The 22,036-nt window shown below is 38.7% G+C and overlaps 4 protein-coding genes across 6 annotated transcripts; 1 reads left to right on the top strand and 3 right to left on the bottom strand.

Annotated features, from left to right (window-relative positions):
- Positions 1–465: 465 nt before the first annotated feature.
- On the bottom strand, positions 466–3,749 carry LOC140771918 (aminomethyltransferase, mitochondrial). Its single transcript, XM_073113749.1, has 3 exons — positions 3,069–3,749; positions 2,081–2,199; positions 466–1,247 (listed from the first exon to the last, which is right to left on the bottom strand). Exons 1-3 carry the CDS (start codon positions 3,618–3,620, stop codon positions 701–703), a joined length of 1,218 nt encoding a protein of 405 aa, XP_072969850.1. The 5' UTR covers positions 3,621–3,749; the 3' UTR covers positions 466–700.
- A 605-nt stretch (positions 3,750–4,354) lies between these two features.
- On the bottom strand, positions 4,355–7,839 carry LOC140772293 (autophagy-related protein 8C-like). Of its 2 annotated transcripts, none has more exons than XM_073114286.1 (6): positions 7,683–7,839; positions 7,518–7,567; positions 5,854–5,909; positions 5,712–5,764; positions 4,755–4,873; positions 4,355–4,639 (listed from the first exon to the last, which is right to left on the bottom strand). In XM_073114286.1, the coding sequence occupies exons 2-6, from the start codon at positions 7,552–7,554 to the stop codon at positions 4,545–4,547; spliced, it is 360 nt and encodes a 119-aa protein (XP_072970387.1). In that variant the 5' UTR covers positions 7,555–7,567; positions 7,683–7,839; the 3' UTR covers positions 4,355–4,544. The 2 variants fall into 2 exon arrangements, with proteins under 2 accessions (XP_072970387.1, XP_072970386.1); XM_073114285.1 differs by having other exon boundaries at positions 7,675–7,832.
- Positions 7,840–8,753: 914 nt separating this feature from the next.
- LOC140772317 (soluble starch synthase 3, chloroplastic/amyloplastic-like) lies at positions 8,754–16,856 on the top strand. Of its 2 annotated transcripts, XM_073114321.1 has the most exons (15): positions 8,754–8,905; positions 9,105–10,236; positions 10,391–10,605; positions 10,722–10,992; positions 11,196–11,371; positions 11,571–11,678; positions 11,794–11,903; positions 12,389–12,491; positions 13,991–14,161; positions 14,295–14,423; positions 14,576–14,758; positions 14,902–15,033; positions 15,352–15,463; positions 15,800–15,923; positions 16,488–16,856. In XM_073114321.1, exons 1-15 carry the CDS (start codon positions 8,822–8,824, stop codon positions 16,615–16,617), a joined length of 3,180 nt encoding a protein of 1,059 aa, XP_072970422.1. In that variant the 5' UTR covers positions 8,754–8,821; the 3' UTR covers positions 16,618–16,856. The 2 variants fall into 2 exon arrangements, with proteins under 2 accessions (XP_072970422.1, XP_072970423.1); XM_073114322.1 differs by lacking the exon at positions 15,352–15,463.
- A 1,313-nt stretch (positions 16,857–18,169) lies between these two features.
- LOC140771666 (polyphenol oxidase, chloroplastic-like) lies at positions 18,170–20,394 on the bottom strand. Its single transcript, XM_073113252.1, has 2 exons — positions 19,085–20,394; positions 18,170–18,874 (listed from the first exon to the last, which is right to left on the bottom strand). Exons 1-2 carry the CDS (start codon positions 20,315–20,317, stop codon positions 18,317–18,319), a joined length of 1,791 nt encoding a protein of 596 aa, XP_072969353.1. The 5' UTR covers positions 20,318–20,394; the 3' UTR covers positions 18,170–18,316.
- Positions 20,395–22,036: the final 1,642 nt, after the last annotated feature.

Here is a 22,036-nt window from a genome sequence, read left to right as displayed (position 1 = left end):
TCTTAACCATGATATTTGTTTTACTACCAGATGATGTAATCTACACAACCAACCAATACTGATTTGAAATACGTGGAGCATAAGTAAAATAAAATTAAGATTGAAGTTACTGGCAAACCAGTGCATCTACTGACCAGGATTATTAAGAGTTAATTTCGAAAAAGTGACTAATTTTGACCCAAAAAAAGAAAAAGAAAAAAAAGACAATCTATTGCTTACGCAGGGGAAATGTTCCGTTAAATTTCCCCTTCTCTCTGGGTTTGATTTGAGATTATAGATCATCTCGTACTGCCAAACATTAGGTGACCAAAAATATATAGATTTCAATACTTCTAAGATATCTTGCAATAGAAAGAAAAGATAATCATGAGCAAGTCCCGTCTTTTATATGTTCTGTATGCCAAGCTGCGTAAGAAGTGCATTCAGTAGGTAATGTACATTATACCATGTTAATTTGAGAAGTAATAATGGAGAAGCATTGAGGCATGAACATTTATTTCAAGAAGCATAAAGTAACAGTGCTTCAAGTCAACAGTGGAGAACATCAAAGGAAGAAAAAAGAAGTCCCATCACAAACTTAAAAGAAAAAAAAGATTGCTTCCAGATTCAAGTAGGAAGTTTCAAAGAGTTAGGTAACAACATTTCTTAACTCATCTGAAGCAAGTTAAGTGGGAGAGAGTTGGCAGCTCAAACTCATATTCTAGGAGGGCTTATAATACTTGGTTGCAACAAAGGGCATCTTGGTGACAACTGCATCATAGGATTTCCCGCGGACAACAACTTTGACCTCGGTCCCAGGTTTGTGGAGACCAGACTTCACATATCCCATAGCTATATTCTTCTTCAGACATGGGCTGAATCCTCCACTAGTCACCTCACCAATGTTCTCCCCGCTGCTGCTGACAATCTCGCTGTGGCTACGAGGGGGTGGGCCTGACGAGAAAAAACCCGCACGCCTGATCTTTGGACCCTCCTCAAGCTGCTTGAGGATTACCTCTGCACCCAGGAAGCCACCTTCTGCTCTTCGTCTCTTACCAATCGCCCATGTAAGGCCTGCCTCAACTGGTGTGATGTGTTGCTCCATATCATTACCATATAAACAAAGTCCAGCTTCAAGCCGAAGACTGTCACGGGCACCTAACCCTGTCAATCTCACCTTCCCTTCAGACTTCTCCAGGATTGCTTTTGCAAGATCTACAGCATTCTCTGAGGGAACAGAGATTTCAAACCCATCTTCACCAGTGTAGCTGAAATTTTCAGGAGCATGGAGATAAGAGGTGAAGGATTAGCAAATCAAGAAGTTGCATGTAGGCGTGCCACCTTGCTTGAGTTAGATGACAGAGAAGATTGTAAACTATGACAGAAAGAAAAGTTCACACTTTTTGTACTAAGTCATAATCATATCTTCTTTTATATTACATATTCAAGATTTCAAAGTAATATAGCCTCCAGGAATTCTTGTTTTGGACTCTCGAGTACCATGAGCAAAAATTACTCACAGCAGTCCAGAAGCATATATTTGTCCTATAAAGTAGTTATCAGTAAGAAAGTTCCCCTTCTGGCAGAGGCATTATTAGCCAATGAATGGAGGCAAATAAGAATCTCAAAGAAGCCAATGCAGAAATTTAAATTCACAGATGAGTAACACAAGTTTACATAATAAGTAGATCATAAGAAAAACTTTAGTACTCCCATAAAACTGAACTACCTAAATTCTGAAACTACATGGGTTCTTTATTATTTATGCTAAATGAATTCAAGTTGCTAACTACTTGTTGTTCAATAGTGCTGAAAGATAAATATCACATGAAAGCCTCCAATTTGCCATCATTATACATGTAGGGTGTCATTTATGAATGAGTCAACTGTGATGGTTTTTAATATGCTCCCGCATGTAAAAGTATTTCTGGTACAATACTTCTGATATCTCAGAAAATAAGAAGTGAACAAATTGCAATCAAAATTAACTCCATAAAAAATGCCCTAGCTGGTTTTGTGTTGAAATTTCATGAAGTCGATATTGCATTCCTACCATAAAAAAAGAAGCATCACGAATTACAAAGAAATGAAGGAAGTGTACCCGGTTCTTGTGAGATAACAATGAGATCCATTGATATCCAATGTCTTAAATTCACCAAAGTACATTTTGCTCAAATCATCTTTCGTCAGAAGCTGAAGAACTGATCCAGACAGAGGACCCTGTTTGTATCGATAGAAAATTTAAGCTATTTCAAGCATTTGATGATCCTAGAAGTCAATCAGAGAAGAATAAGCTACTTCTGAAGATGAGAGAAAAAAATTCTACTGAAGATACTAGTTAAATATATTTTTGCCGCATAAGTTGTCTCAGTGGTCTATACTTTTAGCAACAACCTCTTCACAGCCACCAAACTATCCAGAGAGAGGTAATTTTATCAAGTATAATACTTGATACTAAATGAAGGGTATCCATAGGACACTAAATATTCATACTTGATTCCAGCATTATCATAGCTCCACCCAGTCATTCCAAATGTTTGATCTCCACGAATGATAGCTAAGCAAGTAAGATTCTATGATTTATCAGAACAATTCATCAAAAAGATCCAAGCAGAAGAACAAACAACACATCAATAAAAAAAATTAAAAATAAAAAAATCTAGAATAAGTAAATAAAACTAAACACGCCACAATTAATTACCACAATCTACTATCCCCAAGCAAATCAGAAAGATCAAAACTCCCAGAGAAGAACAACCCCATCTATGGCATTTCATCAAGTAGATCTACGAGTTAGACTCCATTCAAGTTGTCACCGTTTACAATCGAAAACTATATAAGATGCCAACTAACCAGAAAGATCAGAACTCCCACAGAAGAACAACCACATGTACGACATTTCATCAACTAAATTTACGAGTCAGACTCCATTCAAGTTGTCACCGTTTACGATCCAAAACTAAATAGGATGACCCCTTTCATAACTTATTCCTAGTAAAATGTCGACAGAACATTCCAAAACGATTTTTTTAAAAATTAGAGAAAAAAAAAACTCCGAATTTTGATGCCAAATTGGATAGATCTCGCACCTGGAGCGCAAGAAGCGACCTCTCGTCATGTATGTGCCATTTGACATCCCCTCCCTTCCCCTTAAACGCCTCCATATGCTCCCCAATATGCGCCAAGTCCTTATCCCTGCACCCAGCATTAACGACCAAGTAGATGTGATCCTCCGTCACCTTCGTAACCACCGAATCATCAATCGCGCCGCCTTTCTCATTCGTAAACACCGTCAAGGTCCCCGTCCCGGGGCGCAGCCCCGCCACGTCAGCTATGACGAGCTTCTCGAGGAACTTGATGGCATCCTTCCCGGTGAGGCTGAGGCCGCACATGTGGGAGACGTCGAAGAGGCTTCCATTGGCGCGGCAATTGAGAGTAGAATCCATGATGGAGTCCTTGTATTGGATCGGCATGCTCCAGCCGGCGAAAGGCACCATCTTTCCGCCGTTCTCGACGTGGAAGTCGTACAGAGACGTCTTCTTGAGGTCGGCATCGGAGGCGAAGGAGCGAGATTTGGGCCTGGAGGAGGAGAGGCGGCGTGTTAGGGTTTGGCGAAGCTGCCAAAGGCCAGCCCCTCTCATGGTGATATTGAGGAGAGAGAGAGAGAGAGAGGTGTGTGTGTGTGTGTGTGTGTGTGTGTGGGTGTTTGGTTATTGTAATGGGTTGGTGAGGGTGGGATGGAGTGGTTTAGATGTTAAACGAGGGCTTCTAACTTTGGGTTGGGTTTTGAGGGGGTGGGTGGAGGAGGATTCCTGAGCAAAATTGGAAGGTAGGATAATGGGGGATTGGTAGTGAGTGGCAGCCATCTCATTGTCTCTTTCACTCTGGAGGATTATTATTTAACTCTTCTCATCTCATCTCATCTCATCCCTTTTTATATAATCAAATGTTTTGTTACCTTGTTCTGCTACTCTAATTTACTAACTCTCCCAACTCTGAGCGTCCTAGTAGTAGCTCTCTGATTATATATTTTTTAAATAAGTTTTTAACAAACTTGATATAAGCATCACTGCTTGCTTTAACTTAGAAATTCCTGAAAACTCCCCATCTTTCCTTTTGTGCTTCATTCACCTTAGTAGTTTTTTAATAGAAGAAAGTTCATTATGGCGTTAATCATTGGCCTAAACTTTACTAGTTCAATGTTTCTCCAACATAAATCTTTTTAAACTTTTAACGTTGATTCAGTTCAGGTGCATTATTATTTCAAACGTACACCACAGACAGAACTAATAATTGCACCCTCCGAGAGTTCGTGTTGCAATTTTGCATGACGGGAATACAATCGTAGTAATATTTGAGGTAAGAGATGCCCATGATATTATAAATTGATTGCTTTTTAGTAGATAATTGCTGACAACCATAATATCCAAATGTCACCAAACACTTTTAACGCTAGACATCGGTTATGAACACTTAAATGGAGGAGAACATTTCAAGCTGAAAGAGCATATACACAATTATTATTCAAGTCCTATTTACAGAGAGAGATGTCTCTCATATCTTGCTTAGAAGGACCCGAAGGTGTTCTCGCCGCTGTATGTCATGTACAGAAAACCATCTTCATCTTTGTTCTCTTCGTAGATAGCAGACATCATCGCAGCTGTTGGTGTCCAAACAGGGGGGAAAAAGAAAAACCAAAATAAGCCAAGAATATGAGCAAAGATGATAAATATGGCATAAACACATTTCAGGGCTGCAATTTAGTAGCAACTGACCTGTGGGAGGAAGCGTATTCTTGACAAAGATGAAGATAGCCTTTTCAGCGCTGAGCTTAATGCGCTTGCGAACAACGTAGACAAACTGTCCTACTGTAAGATCTGCGGGGACAAGATACCTGCGCCACCGAGTACAAACATTCATCAGTATTGTATAGATGCTGCAATAAATCTTTTTTATTCATTATATGTTTGCCCTGGGAAATATCTATCAAAAAGAAACTATGCAAGAAAATACCAGAATTCTTGCTATCTTCAAGTACATATTAAAACACAAACACCCATATCTATCAAAAAGGTTGGTATTGACTTCAAAATGAAATGCATTCAGAAGATTAACTTGCTAAATAATAAATACACATACTAACCCCTGTTATTTTTGAGAGAACCTTGTATTTTCTCTCAAAAAAAAACCTGTATTACTTGCAAGATCCATGCAAGGAAATTACATCAATGGAAATATTTTCACAAAGCTACGAGAAGCCACATGCTCCAACACATGCTAACCCATTTTTGTTACATTATACACAAAAATTAACCATGGTGAATGATATCATCATATCCATTATGCATCTCATTATCAATTATCATATACAAATGTTTATCAACTTGTTCGCATCACATAAGAGACAAGCTTATACTAAGTCCCATTCAAACAATTGTAGGAGAAAATAAATCAACTGCTGATATACCCAAGGTAACAGAGAAAGAACTGAATCAAATTTAGCTTTTTAGTGGGCCAAAAGGATCAAGAGGAAAAAAAAAGGAGAAAAAGGACAATAGCAGAAAATTATAAGCAAATGTCACAACAGTGTAAACTTAGGTTTAGAATGTGACATTCAAAAGATTATCTCCAGAGTTCTGCTTCCAGATTAAGTATTAATAGGAAAGGAAAATGAATGAGGAGAAAATTCATGTTACAGTAATACATATTGAAAAGAGATGCAGTGAACTGACTTTTTCTTGTCAATATCTGGTATGTCACTTCTCTCAGCCTTCTCAACAATCACCTATATAGTTCAGGAAATGAGATAAAATTAGTGCATTGCAATATGTCAATTATAACATATATCACAGAAGAAATACAGAAAGTACTCACGGGAATTCTATCAGGATACTTCTCTCTGATACGCGCAGCTTCTGCCTGCCTCCTTTCTGATATATTTTGTGCATGCATCAGAAGATTGACATCATTTTTCAAGTTGATGGCTCAGTAAACATAAATATGTCAATGTACAAGAAGAAAACAACCAAAAACTTTGTTAAAGAAACAGCAGAAAGAAATTCTGCCTTTACAAAGGAATTACAAAGGTTCATTGCTTTAGTGAATACAAATCTCTGTATTTTTCAGGCAACGTAGAATAACATCTGGAATCATAAATCTGTCGTTGATAGCAATCACCAAGAGAATGCCATAAAATCCTTCATTGAAAATATCCATTGAAATCAGAATACCAATGTTTAAATTCTACAAAGTAATATTGTGAAAGATTTGATTGTTCCATTTGATTCAAACATGCACTCTAAGTACTACAAAAAGAAAACGAGACCCTTTGATGCACTGAAGCCTGTCGCAACAAAACCAAATTGTCTTATCTGATAACAACAACCGTAAAGAAATATATGCTTGGTAAACACTCATCTTGATGCATACAGGTTCAATCCTCAATAATCAAGATACCACTTAAATAGAGCTATAGTATATCATCAAAGAATTATATCTCACAACCAGTATTTACCATGTGATGATGATAGAACCCACTCACTTTTATGATCTCCAGTACATATATATTATCTCATAATAGAGAACCAAGCATATGTGCATAATTTTAAAGCATCTTATGTTGTCACAGACAGCACATAAATTATTACAATAATAAGGAGGATAAATGAACTGTCAGAACCCATTGTATCTTTAGAAAAGTCGGTGCCTTGCCTCTTTTCCAATAATGCAGAACCAACAAGAGATGTGGCTTTATAATTTTCACACCCCAAAGGTACGTAGTACACTAGCACTATCTCAGAGAAGATCAAACTACTTGCACAAAATTTTTAATTGAAAATCTTGATAGATCTAAAATTCATCATTAAATGTATAATATTACTAAAAAGAGTCGGATTCCGGATGATCATTTTTTTTTTGGGGGTCTCAAACAAATTTGTAAAAGAGAGAGTAGAAGAATTCTTCAAATATAATAAACGACAAAAAGGAAAAAAGATAATGAAAATAAAGAGAGAACGTTCAATATTATTTCCACAAAAAAGAATTCGTTCTTCATAACTACTTTATCAAACTGTAAGATCGCTGCCATAAGATCTAACCAAGATTACACCCCCGAAATGCAGGTCCAACGCGTATCACTTGCTTTTCATCCTTCCAGAATTCAGACAAGAACCCATATTCATCACTAATCTAAACAAAACGAATCTCTAAACCTACAATTCTTCCAGAACGAATGTTTCGATCAAACCCTAACAAGCGATCCATAAACAAAAGGAAAAGAACCAAAAGACCTAACGGAAACCGACACTTCCACAGTCTTGATCACGCAATGCACTTGAACGGTAATCTTCCAATAGAATTTATTTCATGAATCCAAGAAGGCCGAATTACCGATTCTTTTACAAGCAAAAACAAGCAAGTGCACGAAAATGTCATCAAAGATCCAAGTAAAGAATCGAACCGAAACCACAAAACAAAACAAAAAACCAAAACCAGAACTTTTGTACAATTAAATAGAAGATTAAAACAAGTGCACAAACCGAGAGGGTGCTCCAACTTGAACGAGCTCTTCGCCATTGATCCCTTTCTCCTGCGATTCCCAACAAGAAACGGTCAAAGAAATCAAAATAAAAGAACCACAAACACCGCAGATCTAATTGGAACCGAACCCTAACTAAGATCGATCAAAAAATCAACCTGCGTACCAAAAGCGACGAATAGTATCGGATGGAGATTTCGGATAAGATCGACCGATGATCGATCGATCGATCAGCCGATGACAAAGAATTCTAGGAAGAAGGGGGAAAGACGATGCGAGATTTGGGGATCGAAGGCTCTGGCGTGAGACTAGGGATACTTATAGCCGCAAGAAAGGTTAAGGGTACACTCCTCCTATCGAGGGAGAGATCGTATGTAAATTTATATGCAGGATAAATGTATATCTACTACGTAACCTATACATTGGATAGGATTCCAAAAAATCTTGAATGACAAATAAATTTCAATGTAGTTAGTTGCTGCATCTGGAGATGCAGATAATCGTCCGGTCAACTTGTGTTCGGATCGAGTCAATCTACAGTATTAGACGCCAAACCTGATCCGACCCAATAGTGGGTTCGGGTCTCTCAATCGGTTTGGTACCATTTAAATTATAAATTTTTAATTAATTTTTTAATATTTTGACGGATTATAAGTTTGATAATTTAAGCTCAGATTTGGACAGAGTTATCTGGTTATAATCTTATTATATTATGCAAAAAATAAGAATATAGGTTTGTTCAAGATTAGAGCAACAGAGTCATCAGATCAAAATTTCCATATATATAAAGTGATTAAGTTATGTTATTTATGAGTTTAGTTATATTTATAGACATTAAAATTAATATTTAATAAAAAAATTATTAAAATACTATGTGCACATAATTTTGATTCGCTGTAGCTTATTTCTCATAGCTATTGCTCGGTTGCTAGATTTATATATATTTAAAAGATTAATCTAATTGTTCAAAAAAATATATTAAAAAATAATAAATAAATAGTAGAGATTGTAGCTTTTCTAGAGAAATCTCTATTTTTAAAAATAAATAAATAAATAATAGAGTGTATACAAAAAATGAGAATGAGTGATAGTTTGAGGGTCTAACTGTAAATATGTTCACGGAGGAGTTTAAATACTCGTCGTGTCGATTCTTCGGCCGAACTATTCTCACCGTCAAAACGGAATCCCGAAATGTCGATCTCCGTTGGTGTAAATCCTACTTCTCTCTTCCTCTCCTGCAACTATAAAAGGAGTTAGCTGTACCTCTTCTCCACTCTTCGAGTAGTGATCGAGTGGAAGAAACAAATGGAAATGGCTCTCCAATCGCAGAGACTGCTCTGCTCTGCTCCGGGGTTCAGGATTAGACCTGCGGTTGGATCCTTCGCACAAGTGAGTGATTTCTCCATCTGGGTTTTGCTTTCTAACGTAGTTTGCAGTGATCGGTTTCGGTTTCTCTTCGTGGGTCTGGTGGTTTCAGTGCCTTGGATTGGTGTTTGTCTATGAAAGTTCCCTCCTTTTGGGCATGGAGTAGCGTAGATTTAGTTTCTTTGGTGTTTCTCTTTCATTTCCTTTCATTTGCTGATCCCAGACTACAATGAAGTGCGAAGGATTTACGAGAAATGGAGTCGTCTCTTGCATGGTGGCAAGCTCAGGTTATTCCAGGAGGCGACCGAGAAGAAGCATAATCCCAAGGACGAAACGCTCGACCCCGAGAGGATTTGCTCCTAGTCCTCGACCCCAAGCTGGAACAAGAACCCACAAGAAAGATCACAGCGGCATTGACGAAGACGGCGCAGGAAATTCTAGCAGTACCAGTAGTTCTACGCCTTTGAGCAGCGAGCTTACTAGCAGTGGAGAAAGTATGGGCAGCAGTGGAGAAAGTATGGGCAAATCGCAAGCAGACGACTCGTCGCAGAACCGGAAGGAAGACGTCGATCCAGAGGAATATAGGAGGACGATAGAATATCTCGCTGAGGAGAACTTCATGATGGGCAACAAATTATTCGTTTTTCCAAACATAGTGAAGGCTGGTCAAGATATTGAAATCTACTTGAACCGTACCTTGTCGGCTTTAGTGGACCAACCTGCAGTTCTGATCAAGGGTGCCTTCAATGGCTGGAAGTGGAAGTTCTTCACGGAAGCATTGCAGAGAACGGATCTTCCCGGGGATTGGTGGTTGTGCAAACTTCACGTACCCAAGCAGGCATATAGAATAGACTTCGTCTTCTTCAACGGTGGCACTGTCTATGAGAACAACAACTCCAAAGATTTCGTCCTCCTTACCGTGAAAAGTGGGATGAACGAAGCTGCCTTTGAAGCTTTCTTGGTTGAAGAGAAGCAGAGGGAACACGAACGACTTGCCGCCGAGCAAGCGGAGAGGGCACGACGGGACGAGGAGCGACGCAAGAGAGAGGAAGAGAAGGCGGCGATGGAAGCTGACAGGGCGCAGGCGAAGGCGGACGTCGAGAAGAGGCGGGAGAGGATGCGCCTTGTGGTTCACTTGGCCAGGGCTTCTCTTGAGAATGTGTGGCACGTAGAGCCTAGCAGTTTCAAAGGCGGGGAAAGGATCAGATTGTACTACAACCGGAGTTCTCGTCCACTTGCACGAGCTACAGAGCTCTGGATTCATGGCGGCCATAACAACTGGACTGACGGTGTGTCTATTGTGGAAAGGCTTTTCAGATCAGTGAAAAGAGACGGTGACTGGTGGTATGCAGAGGGTATGCTTACATATAGCTGGCTTTTTCCGAGTTCTTGGCTACTTTTATATACGAGAATAGATGAACTACAAGATCGTGTAAAGATTCACTTAGTCTCGTATTTAAGTTTTATTCTAACTTGTATCTTGATTAGTATCAAAAACTTTCTATACAGTTGTTGTGCCTGAGCAGGCATTCATTTTGGACTGGGTTTTCGCTGATGGGCCACCACGGAAGGCAGAAGTTTATGATAACAATGCTCTACAAGATTTCCATGCGACTGTGCCCGACTACATGTCTGAAGAACTCTTCTGGTTTGAAGAAGAGCATAGGATTTGCAGAAAGCTCCAGGAGGCCAGAAAAATAAACCAGGAGGCTGCACGTAGAAAGGTGTGTTTCATTGAAGACACACACACACACACACTCTCTCTCTCTCTCTCTCTCTATATATATATATATGACTAACTGGATCTTTTAATTGTTTTAAACCCTTGGGATTCTCACAGGCTGAGAAAATTGCAGCCATGAAAGCCGAGACAAAGGAAAGGACAATGAAAACCTTTTTGTTATCCCAGAAACATATAGTGTACACAGAGCCACTTGAAGTACGAGCTGGATGCACTGTGACAGTCCTATATAACCCCTCCAACACTGTTTTAAATGGAAAGCCTGAGGTTTGGTTGAGATGCTCGTTTAACCGTTGGAGCCATCGCAACGGCCCCTTATCACCCCAGAAAATGGTCATTGCAGATAATGGTGTCCATTTAAAAGCAATAGGTAGAAGTTGATCCTATAATCTTCTCCCTTTTCTTTTTGGAGCTTCATTACTGAGTTTTTTACTGTTGTAAATCTGTCAAACTCTTTTTATCATGTGTCTAATTCACCTTGAAACTTAAGCACGAGATTAGGTAAGTTGCATGATCGCTGACTAGGCCGACAAATTTAAAATATAAGTCGCTGACATTTGTTCTGTTCGTCAGTCAAGGTTCCAATGGATGCCTACATGATGGACTTTGTTTTCTCCGATAAAGAAGATGGTGGGATTTATGACAACAAAAATGGGATGGACTACCATATTCCTGTCTCTGGTGGAGTCCTGAAGGAGCCCCCGATGCATATTGTTCACATTGCTGTAGAAATGGCACCTATTGCAAAGGTACTTGTTTTCTTTCTATCCTTTCTCTGTTGCAATATAACAAGATAGAGAACTTTATAACACCAACTCCATATCTAGTTGAATTGGTCGTTTGATATCATAACAAGTTAATAACTACGGCCTTCTTTTGCCTACATACTGCTTGATGCATATTTGTTTAATCTGGGCATTGCAATACATGCCATGTTTTATGTTACAGGTTGGAGGTCTTGGTGATGTTGTTACAAGTCTTTCTCGTGCTGTTCAAGAATTAGGCCATAATGTTGACATTATTCTTCCAAAGTATGACTGTATGAATCTTAGCAATGTAAGTTCCATGACTCAAATTTTGATAGAGTATTTATTTACAAAAAGTTCTTTTTCTTTACAGTGTGGAGTATCCTTTTTTTTTCCCCTTACCTAAGTAAATTCTGGCAATGTAGGTAAAGGACTTCCATTTCCGACAAAGTTTTGGTTGGGGTGGAACAGAGATAAAAGTTTGGTTTGGAAAAATTGAAGGCCTTTCTGTTTATCTTTTAGAGCCACAAAATGGGTAATTTATAGCGACTTATTTGTAACTTCTCAGTGTTATTATTGTTTCTGTCTTTTGCTTTACTATAATTTTACTGAACGGTTTGATTGATGTTCTGTTTGGTTTGCTTTATCTCCTCTCATCATCGAGTTAGAATCTTATGTTTTATTTCCTTCACAGTTTTTAAATCAATGGATTGATTTTAGGGTCTTATATCTCATTAGTTTCCCAATTCTTCTTGGGCTGATGTACAATGGTGAAATTTTGAGCCAGCAATGGCTTCTAGTATCTGTTTGCGTTTCAGGTTGAACAAAAACCTGTTACTGTAAAGTATCAGCTGTTGGAAGAGCAAGTCTGGAACTTGAAATCTTAGATATCTTATTCTAGTACCATTATCTGAGCCTTGTAACTATATTGATTGTACTGATTGCTTGGAAGATTCCAATTATCTGAGGCTTTGTCAGAAGACAAACTATAGGTTTGTATGATAATTTTTCCTTGTGCAGAATGTTCTGGGTTGGATGTGTATATGGAAGGAATGATGGAGCAAGATTTGGTTTCTTCTGTCATGCTGCTTTAGAGTTTCTCAAGCAAAATGGATCTCGTCCCGTAAGTCACAAATGCCTTATAATACTGCTCATCATTTTCTGAAAAAATGTATCATTCTCCATTATTTTCGTTTTATATGTGGGAGGGCATATTGATACTTGTAAGACAACACGACGTAGAATTTATATTATTCTCTACAGACTTCAGGACAATCTATCAGTAGTTGATAATTAACATTAGTGCTTCTAATTAATGCCAAAAGCACCAAAAGGTGATCAGTTTTGGCATATATTCATGTAAAGCTGAAATGCTCAATATGTATATGCAGTAGAAACATTGGATTATTCTTTATTTGGTAATTTGTCGAATGTGTCATAACTTGGCATTTCCCTATCAAACTATGAGTTTTGGTTGTGAACTCACCTATCAAATGAAATCAAGCAGTTTCATAAAGCACCTCATACCAATATTTGGTGATAAAAACACATCAGACAGATGTTTTCTACCCTTTGGTAATAGTCTGTGATTCTTTATGTGCTTTTTACAGACTATGTTAGTCTAGAACTTCTAGAGCTAGTTAAGATAGAGCAATATTTAGAACTTATACAGAAACAATGTGAGTTTTAAGGACAAGATGAAGCAATTGGGAATTGACAATCCAAATTTACACAAGAATGAAGCTGCAGTTGTTAATCTGTAAGTTCTGATCCTTATCGTGGCCCTGGCCGCCTATTGTTTTAGGAGAACAACCCCGCATGTCTTGGATGATTAAGTGGATTCATTAGCATTGGTTTTTCTTTTTCCACTGTCTTGTGCACCTTTTCAATATTTCTCGTTCAATCTCTATTACCATATTCTTTTGATTTTTTTTTTCCCTTTTGGTCAATTTTATCAATTTCATTAACAAGCAGATGTTATTATTTCACACTCTGCTGCAAAAATTAGGGTATGGATTTTAAAAAGATGCCATGATTGATACAGAAATCTGTTCCTTTACCCAAGAAAAAGTATTTCTAGTTGTCATCTCCATACTACAATAATTAGATAATAAAAATTAGAAATATTGAAAGTTGCAAGAGATCTTACATTTATGAGATTAATGACTGATTGAGCTAGCTAATATTTTGTTTCAAAAAATGGAATCAGGTGCTCAATATATGTTCTGATTAATGCATATCCTACAGTAAGGTGCATTAACTAGGATACAACCATGAGTTTCCTAGTATTATCAGCAAAGTTCATAGGATTAGAGGTCTAGAAGTTAAATTAATTCAATTTATGTAGTTCTTAACTCATGTTTCCTTATGTTAGGCTGGTTCCTTTTAGTCAAATGGTCTATACATTCATGTTGTAAGATTCCAGCTACAGGAAACCTTCCCCTTTCCTTAATATAAGGGTAATTTTCCATTTACTCGTGTGATGAACATTAGCGAGTTTTGTTTCATTAAGAACGTCTCTTTCATTGTAATTGCTTGAAATTTGTTATATACGTAATTGTGCAGTCTTGTACTTCTCTTTTCCTATGCATTCATTCAGAAGATAGTTTATTTTATTGACAGGATATCTTGCACTGTCATGATTGGTCTAGTGCTCCTGTTGCTTGGCTATATAAGGATTATTACAGACATTATGGGCTGAGTAATGCTCGGGTTATCTTCACCATTCACAATCTTGAGTTCGGGATTCATCAGATTACCCAAGCAATGACATATGCTGATAAGGCTACAACTGTTAGTTCTAACCCTTCTTTCTTACAATGAAGAATATGAATATAAGGAAATGAAATCAATTCAGTCTCTTTAGCATTGCTAGTTTGCATCTGTTTCTTATTATTATCTATGATCGTCGTCCTCTCTCTTTCAGGTCTCACACAGATATTTGAAGGAAGTTTCATCAAATTCTGCCATTTCTCCTCACCTTTACAAGTTCCATGGTATCCTAAATGGAATTGATCCTGACATCTGGGATCCATACAATGATAAGTTTATCCCTGTATGTTGCGCTATTCGCTCTTTATTTTTTGCTTCTCTACATGCAACTCAAAACTAAGCATTTCTCTAGAATCATATTCATGTTTGTTATGTTCATCAGATTCATCAGTATCTATTATACATGTGAACCAACCTAAAGCATGTAAATTTCAGGTTTGTTATACATCAGAAAATGTTACTGAAGGTAAGATGGCTGCTAAAGAGGCCTTGCAGCAGAGGCTTGGATTACGAAAATCGGATCAACCGCTAGTCGGAATAGTTACTCGCTTGACAGTTCAGAAGGGAATACACCTTATCAAACATGCAATTTGGCGAACTCTCGAACGTAATGGACAGGTATCTCCTCCTGTAATTGCATTTCAAGTGCATTCTTCTGTATAGATTGCTTATACTGTTGATTTAAGATGCTTGCAGATGAATATACCTTGTTCTCTGGTTTTTTTTTTCCCCTAATTTCACCCTCCCCCGTTGTATTATAGGTTGTTTTGCTGGGCACAGCTCCTGATCCTAGTATACAAAATGATTTTGTTAACTTGGCGAACCAGTTGTCTTATTCACATGGCAACCATGCGCGGCTTTGCCTAACCTATGATGAGCCTCTCTCACATTTGGTAAGAGTTACCTTCACAGACATGGAGTATTTTACTATTTTAACTTTTAAGTTTGCCAAAAAAATTTATCATGTGTCTAATTCATCTCGAAACTTAAATACAAGACTAGATGAGTTATAAAACCGCTGAATCAAATAGCGACTTTCGAGTATAATACACTGTCTGGTTTATTGTTTCTGAATAAATTGTTAAGTATTATGGGGAGAAATTATTACATAAGTCATTGAACCGGAAAACGACTGACTTATATTACTCACCTCCATCTATGTTTCTGTCAGTAGGACTGAACCTTGACATATGTCTGTTCCTGTTTTTTAGATATATGCCGGCGCAGACTTCATTCTTGTTCCCTCACTTTTTGAACCATGTGGCTTAACCCAGCTCGTTGCTATGCGATATGGTTCGATCCCTGTTGTTCGCAGAACTGGAGGTGACTTTGTCATTCTTGTTTTCTTACTTCTAACCTCAGTTTTGATCTTACAACTATGGAATCCTCTGTAGCCATAGAAAAACTTATATTTCTTACTACTAAGCAGATATATGCATTAACTACAAACCATATTGACACAGTATTTGGGGGAACGGCATCCGAGTTCTTAAACTTAGTTCTAAATGCAAGTGAATAGTTTGTCGATGCCCAATATGTCCAAGAAATTGTATCTCAAGTCTCTGTATAATGACTGTTTTCACACTTCGCTGTATGATGAAACACATGAAATTACCAATTGGAGATATATAATTTGGATCATCTTTTGCCTTGATCCAGGACTTTATGATACTGTGTTTGATGTTGATAATGATAAAGAGAGAGCTCAAGAAGAAGGCCTTGAAACAAACGGCTTTAGCTTTGAGGGAGCCGATCCTGCTGGTGTTGATTATGCTCTCAACAGGCAAGTAGCATACCTTCCTGATTAGCTTCTTCTCAGTCTTTTCTTACTTCAAACATACCTGCAAGTATGAGCATATTCTAAGAAGATGAAATACTAACAAGTTCAACATCTTCTTTTTATATATAAGACGATAATTTGATCAATATTTTATATGCGGCTAAAAAACTAAGGCTGAGTTAGTTAAATTTATCAGTGTTTCATCTGAAAAATTACACATAAATCACTAATAAATTCAATGTTTTATATATATTAACCGTTGATAAGTTTAGCATTTTATTTTGTTAACTTGCATATATAAACATTGATCTTATCAATGTTTTGCTGATAGCTACAGTAAAATAAACTCCTCTTAGTACTAAGTTTGAGGGCACATAGTCAATTTCAGTAAAAAAAAAAGAAGTTTCACGCAAGACTAGTTTAGTCAAAACAAAACTCCTTAATTGTATGTTTCTAACTAATATCTTTTGTCTGCTATTAGTAAGTAAAAAAACAATGAAACATTGTATCAGATTAGCCATACATACTCCTTTATTTCAATTCACCATTAATGTTGGATTATTCCAGAGCAATCTCTGCATGGTTTGATGCTCGCGAATGGTTCAACTCTCTGTGCCAGCGCGTAATGGAGCAAGATTGGTCTTGGAATCGCCCGGCGTTGGACTACATGGAGCTCTACCATTCTGCAAGGAAGTAAAGACGACGAATGGTTTTTTTTTTCTTTTTGAGTATTTCTTCTCTTCGTTCTTCGAATCTTTGTACATGTTCAGGTTCAGGTTCAGCTTCCCTTCTTTCAGAAAGTTTAACTATATATTCTTGGTCAATAACTAGAATAAGATCGATCATCTTCTCCAGTACTAAGTCAATAATCCATAATGTTACTTTAAACATTATAATCATTATTTTGTATGATAATTTTTGCGCGCGCGATGAAGGCTGTCGATAAGATTATCTGCCTGTCTTCTCTTTCTCCTCTTCTAGTTCATCAACTATTTATTTGCAATCAAGTTTAATTATTATATCATCATATGAGTTTGCAATCAAACATTCTAATAGTCTAAACATATATAAGTTTTCTTATGCAAATTTATAAACTGAGCTTAGCTAAAACTATTCTTTGAAAGCTATTCCAAAACAAAACATCTTAATCTTGACTGACTAAACTTTGCATATTATCTTGAAAAAATGATTTGCTTACGTAGGTTGTGTGACTATGGATCCCACTCCATTATCTCATACAGTAGTTAGATAAATATCTTCTACCTAATTACTTTAATTTTGTCTAAGTTTTATTTTACTAATAAAATTGATCAAAAGCACCCTATGTTTTGGTTTTGTTACTCTTTGCATCATACTATATGGACTTATATTTTATTTTTAAATTGTAGGATAGTTTTTGATAAATCTTCCACCTTGATGAACAACATATAACAATCTATGATCTTCCTTATAAATAATTACTTTTACTAATATTAATTTATCTTCCTTAAACTTGGTGCATATATATTACAATAGTTGCCAACTTTTCTTCCTTATAGTACACTTTCCACGTCCACTTTCGTGCGTTGACTTTCAAGCCCATGCATACGTATAATTTGACTTCCAAACTCCTTTCATTTGTTTCACCATGGTGGACAGGTGGAGAAAGTGAAAGCTCTATATATATATAATTTTCAAAGTCCTCTTCCATTTGTCCTCTTAATATCTTATAATATTATTCTAATGCTTAAATTTGTCCAGATCTCTGCGTATATTCTTCATATTATTTTAGCACGTCATAGAGTTTTATAAGATTATTCTTCTGCCATCTCATATTTCACAGTTGGAATCAAACTTTATCTTATTAATCTTATAGCATCATATAAAAGTTAGATAACTACTCTAAGATTTCTTCAGTAGGTTGTCGATTAGCAATCCTAATCTTTCTTATAATGTTATCATAACTAAGCAAAATCTTAATTAATTTCACACCATCAAAGTAATAAAAAACTCATCTTTATTCCAATTAGTAGTAGCAAATACCAACCCCAACACAACCACCTTCTTCCTTCCTTACGTAAGTGATCGATGTGATGATACCTGTCAAATTAATCATACCACTCGGAAGAAAAGTCTTATCTTATTTCATGTTAATCAGAATTTTGAATTTGTTCTCATTGCGAGCTCATAATTTATTAAGAAAACACTTTAATTGCTAATTCGAATATATATATATATATATAATGATTAAGAAAGAAACAAGTAAATACTAGTTTTAATTATTTTCTTCCACATTTTAATGATAGTTACATCCTCTCACAATTTGCAGACAAGGCATTCAATTCATGAAAATAATATCTGTTCCTTGACGATGGTACGATCGATTCATTCGAAGGAGAACAGTAACATATATAAATCTAAGAGAGAACGATGCGAATCCCACCGATGACCACCCCCTCGCCGCTCCTCGGCACGAGGGTGACGATGACGCTATCGTCGTCGTCGGCCCCGACATCGTCGATCAAGTCGGTGATCCCGAGGCGCAGCACCGTCTTCATCATCATCTTCTTCTTCTCATTCTTCCCCTTGCTATGCTTGTGCGGCACGTGCACGAAGCTGCCGGCGAACTCGGTCGCCCCGGGGCCGACCCCCTCGTGGTCCGGCGCGTTGATGTACACGTCGAACTTGACGAAGTCGCCCTTGTCGAGCTCGATCCCCTCCACCACCAGCACCTCCTCCTCCGCCTCCTTCTCGTCGCCTCTCCGGGCGACCCTCGGCCGCGCCACCGTGGCGCTCGCCGGCTTGGTCAAGGTCAGGGGGAACGTGGCCTCGGCCTTTGCCTTCTGTTGCAAGAGCGAAGCCTTCTTCTTGGTCTTTAGCATGGCTCGCTGGGGAGTTGGCTTCGTGCTCAGCCATGGGATGTCGACGTCTTGGTACGTGTACCGCATGGCCTCCGTGTCCAGGCAATCCCTCACCTTCCATTAATTGGATGCAAATAAAATAAAATTATATTAGTAAGCTTTATCATTAGAAAGTCTATTAAAAATTACTATCTGCCGAATTATGGGGACATTTTTCTTTTTATTTGTTAAATTTTTTAAGATTATTTTTATCGGAATAGGGCCGTTAACGGTCTGATTTGCAAAACGGTAATAAGTATAGGGTCTAAACTGCAAATTGCCCACCTTCACACGGACCAACTGCGCGTTCTCGTCGTAGAACAAGAAGCTGGTGTTGAGCCAGTCCTCGTCCTCGAAGTCCCGCCGCCGCCGGCCCCCGACCTTGTTCTTCCAGAGGTACCACATCCGGTCCACGTTCCCGTGGTGCGCGAAGAAGATGGGATCCCTCCCCGCCGAGTAGAACGTCCCCATGTCCTCCCTGTTCGGCTGGTTCCGGTCACCCGTCCATATGTGCACCGGCCCATGCGGCACGCTCTCCAGCGACCCCTGCCCCGGATCCGGTTGGTCTCCGCGGCGGTAAGGCGACCCCATGAACAACTCCGTCGTCTTCCCGTTGGACACCACCTGCCTGTACATGATCTTAAGGTTATGATCTATTTGTTCTTCCTTGGAGAAGGTCGGGTCTTGTCCGTTGAAGTCGAGGTCGATGAGGTACGGCGGCTGGTGCTTGGCGTCCCGGAGCTTGTCGTACAAAGGAGACGAGGGGTCGGCGTAGATGGAGGGGAGCTGCATGCCGTCGGGGGCGTCCCAGTTCCAGAAGGGGAGGGCGAAGGAGTCGTCCCCGATGAGCTTCCCGAGGATGCGCTCGTTGAAGTAGAGGTAAAACCGGTGCCAGGGGAAGAAGAGCCAACTGTTGTGGATCTGGAGCTCGAGGTCCGGGAAGCCCACCTGGTCGTACGCGCCGTCGCAGTACGCGCAGTGGACGTTCGCCTGCTGTGTGAAGTTACGCGGGTCGTCGGCGGGCAAAGCTTTCATTTTCGCGATCGCCTCGGTGTACTTCGCGAGGTATTCGGCGTCGACTCGGTGCGCAGCGGGGCGGACGCGGAGAGGGGACCACCGCGCCGGGAGTTTGAAGTCAACGATCTTAGAACTCTCCGGGGGGCAGCAGTCGGTGGGGCCGGCTGTGGAGGGGACGTCCGCCGGCGGGCCGCAGGCAGAAAGGTCGGGCGCTTGGATGGGGAGACCGAGGGCTTTACGGTCAGCGGTAAGGGCGGCGGTGGTGCTGTAGAGGCCGGTCAGGCCGAACAGCAGCTCCCGGCGGTCAAGGCGACCGCCGCCGGAGACTTTGTTTCCACGGTCGTCATTAGTGGACTTGCATGAGACCTTGAAGTGGTGTATTTTAGAGTTGAAAGAGGGAGGAGGAAAGAGGTGCAGCTTTTGGTTATTGTTGAAGGTGCATGCAGAGGAGGGAGTGCTGCACAAGTTGGTAGGTTTTGTTACGTTAGGAAGGCTGGCCATAGTGAAGCCCTAATAAGTAACAAGCTCTCCTTTTCTCTTCCTCTTTCAACCTCTATTTCTGGGGTTTTGAAACAAGGAGGGGTGGTTGTGGTGTATTTATAATGGGGTGTGAGGTGTTTCCTCTCGAATCCAGACGAATTCAGATCCATTTTTGCTTTCTTCTTGTGTCCATAAGTCTAGTTTTTGACCAACAGGCAAGTAGAAACTAGTTCAGAATTTTGTTCTTCTACTATTTTGCAGACATTAAAAGTGAAACTAGAAGAATCGATCTTTGAAAAGTGAACCACTTACATGGATTTTCTATCTGCTCACAATCTCTAATCTATCTATCTATCTATCTATCTATCTATCTATCTATCTATATATCACAATGTACAAAAAAATGCCACTTTTATCTTTGAGACACAAAAAAGAAGGCCTGAAAATTTAACAAAATAACTAAAAAAATTGCTTCCAAATTCTTGCTTATTTGCTAACAATCAAACAGTGAGTATGTGAAGTGCAATTAAATAAAATTATCTATCTATCTATCTATCTATCTATCTATCTATCTATCTATCTATATATATATATGCATTAAATATGTCAACTTTGGTCTTAGATGAATTAAGAAATTTCCATCCATCTTCATTCACCTCTTCAAACAAGCAAAAGTCAAGAAATAAAATTTTCCAAGTTATCTTCTAAGGAAGAAAAAATCCTGGCGACATTAACATTTGTAGGAAGAACAAGGAAACAATTCACTCAATATAAAATCAATCCTAATCTCATAATTAACATCAAGCCAAACATCTTAAACCTAATCTTCTATAATTTAGCATTTTTGCATGTGATTCAATACATAGTGGGCAAAATGCAAATTAAACAAAGTTGAGCTTTAGATACGTCTGTTCTCCTCTTGATATGACTTGTGATAGTCTTACAATCAGCTTTTGATTTGAAGATAGAGTAAGATACGAGCTCACGTATATTTAAAGTAAAGATAGAGACCTTTGTACAAACTAATGAATTAATAATAATAATAATAATAGTGATGATAATGAAAGCATTTGAATGTTCTTCTGTAGATTACTTGATAGGGTTTTTCTCCAAAAATCTCTTATAGAAAAAGGACAAATTAAAGATCTTGATAGGAACAACCACCTTCAAGAATTGAACAAGTCGTAGAGTTGGTAAATTATCTACTGGACGCAATTTTCAACCAACCATACGCCGTGTTTGTTTTGAGTTCCGGAATCCTTTTAAATCGATTGAATAATTAAATATTCTTTTATATCTAATTAAATTTATTTTAAAAAAAAATAAGATTAACGGATCGAATTCAGACTCTCACGTGAAATTCTATGACTGATATCCAAAAAGAATGATAAATTAAGTTTTGACCATGAGAATGTTAACCGCTTAGTTTAAAATCATAGTTGTGAAATTGGAATTGTGACGATGACGCTATCGTCGTCGTCCGCCGCGATATCATCGAGCAAGTCGGTGATCCCGAGGCGCAGCACCGTCTTCGTCGTCGTCGTCGTCGTCGTCTTCTCATTCTTTCCCTTGCTATGCTCGCCCCGGGGCCGACCCCCTCGTGGTCCGGGGTGTTGACGTACACGTCGAACTTGACGAAGTCGCCCTTGCTGAGCTCGATCCTCTTCTCCTCGCCGGTCCGGGCCACCGTGGCGCATGGCCTTCGTCGTGTCCAGGCAATCCCTCACCTTCCGTTGGACA

The sequence above is a fragment of the Typha angustifolia genome, chromosome 12, assembly GCF_048772165.1.
Source record: "Typha angustifolia cultivar Huaian chromosome 12, ASM4877216v1, whole genome shotgun sequence".
In the NCBI taxonomy this organism is placed as follows: Eukaryota; Viridiplantae; Streptophyta; class Magnoliopsida; order Poales; family Typhaceae; genus Typha; species Typha angustifolia.
This window is presented reverse-complemented; position numbering and strand designations above follow the sequence as displayed.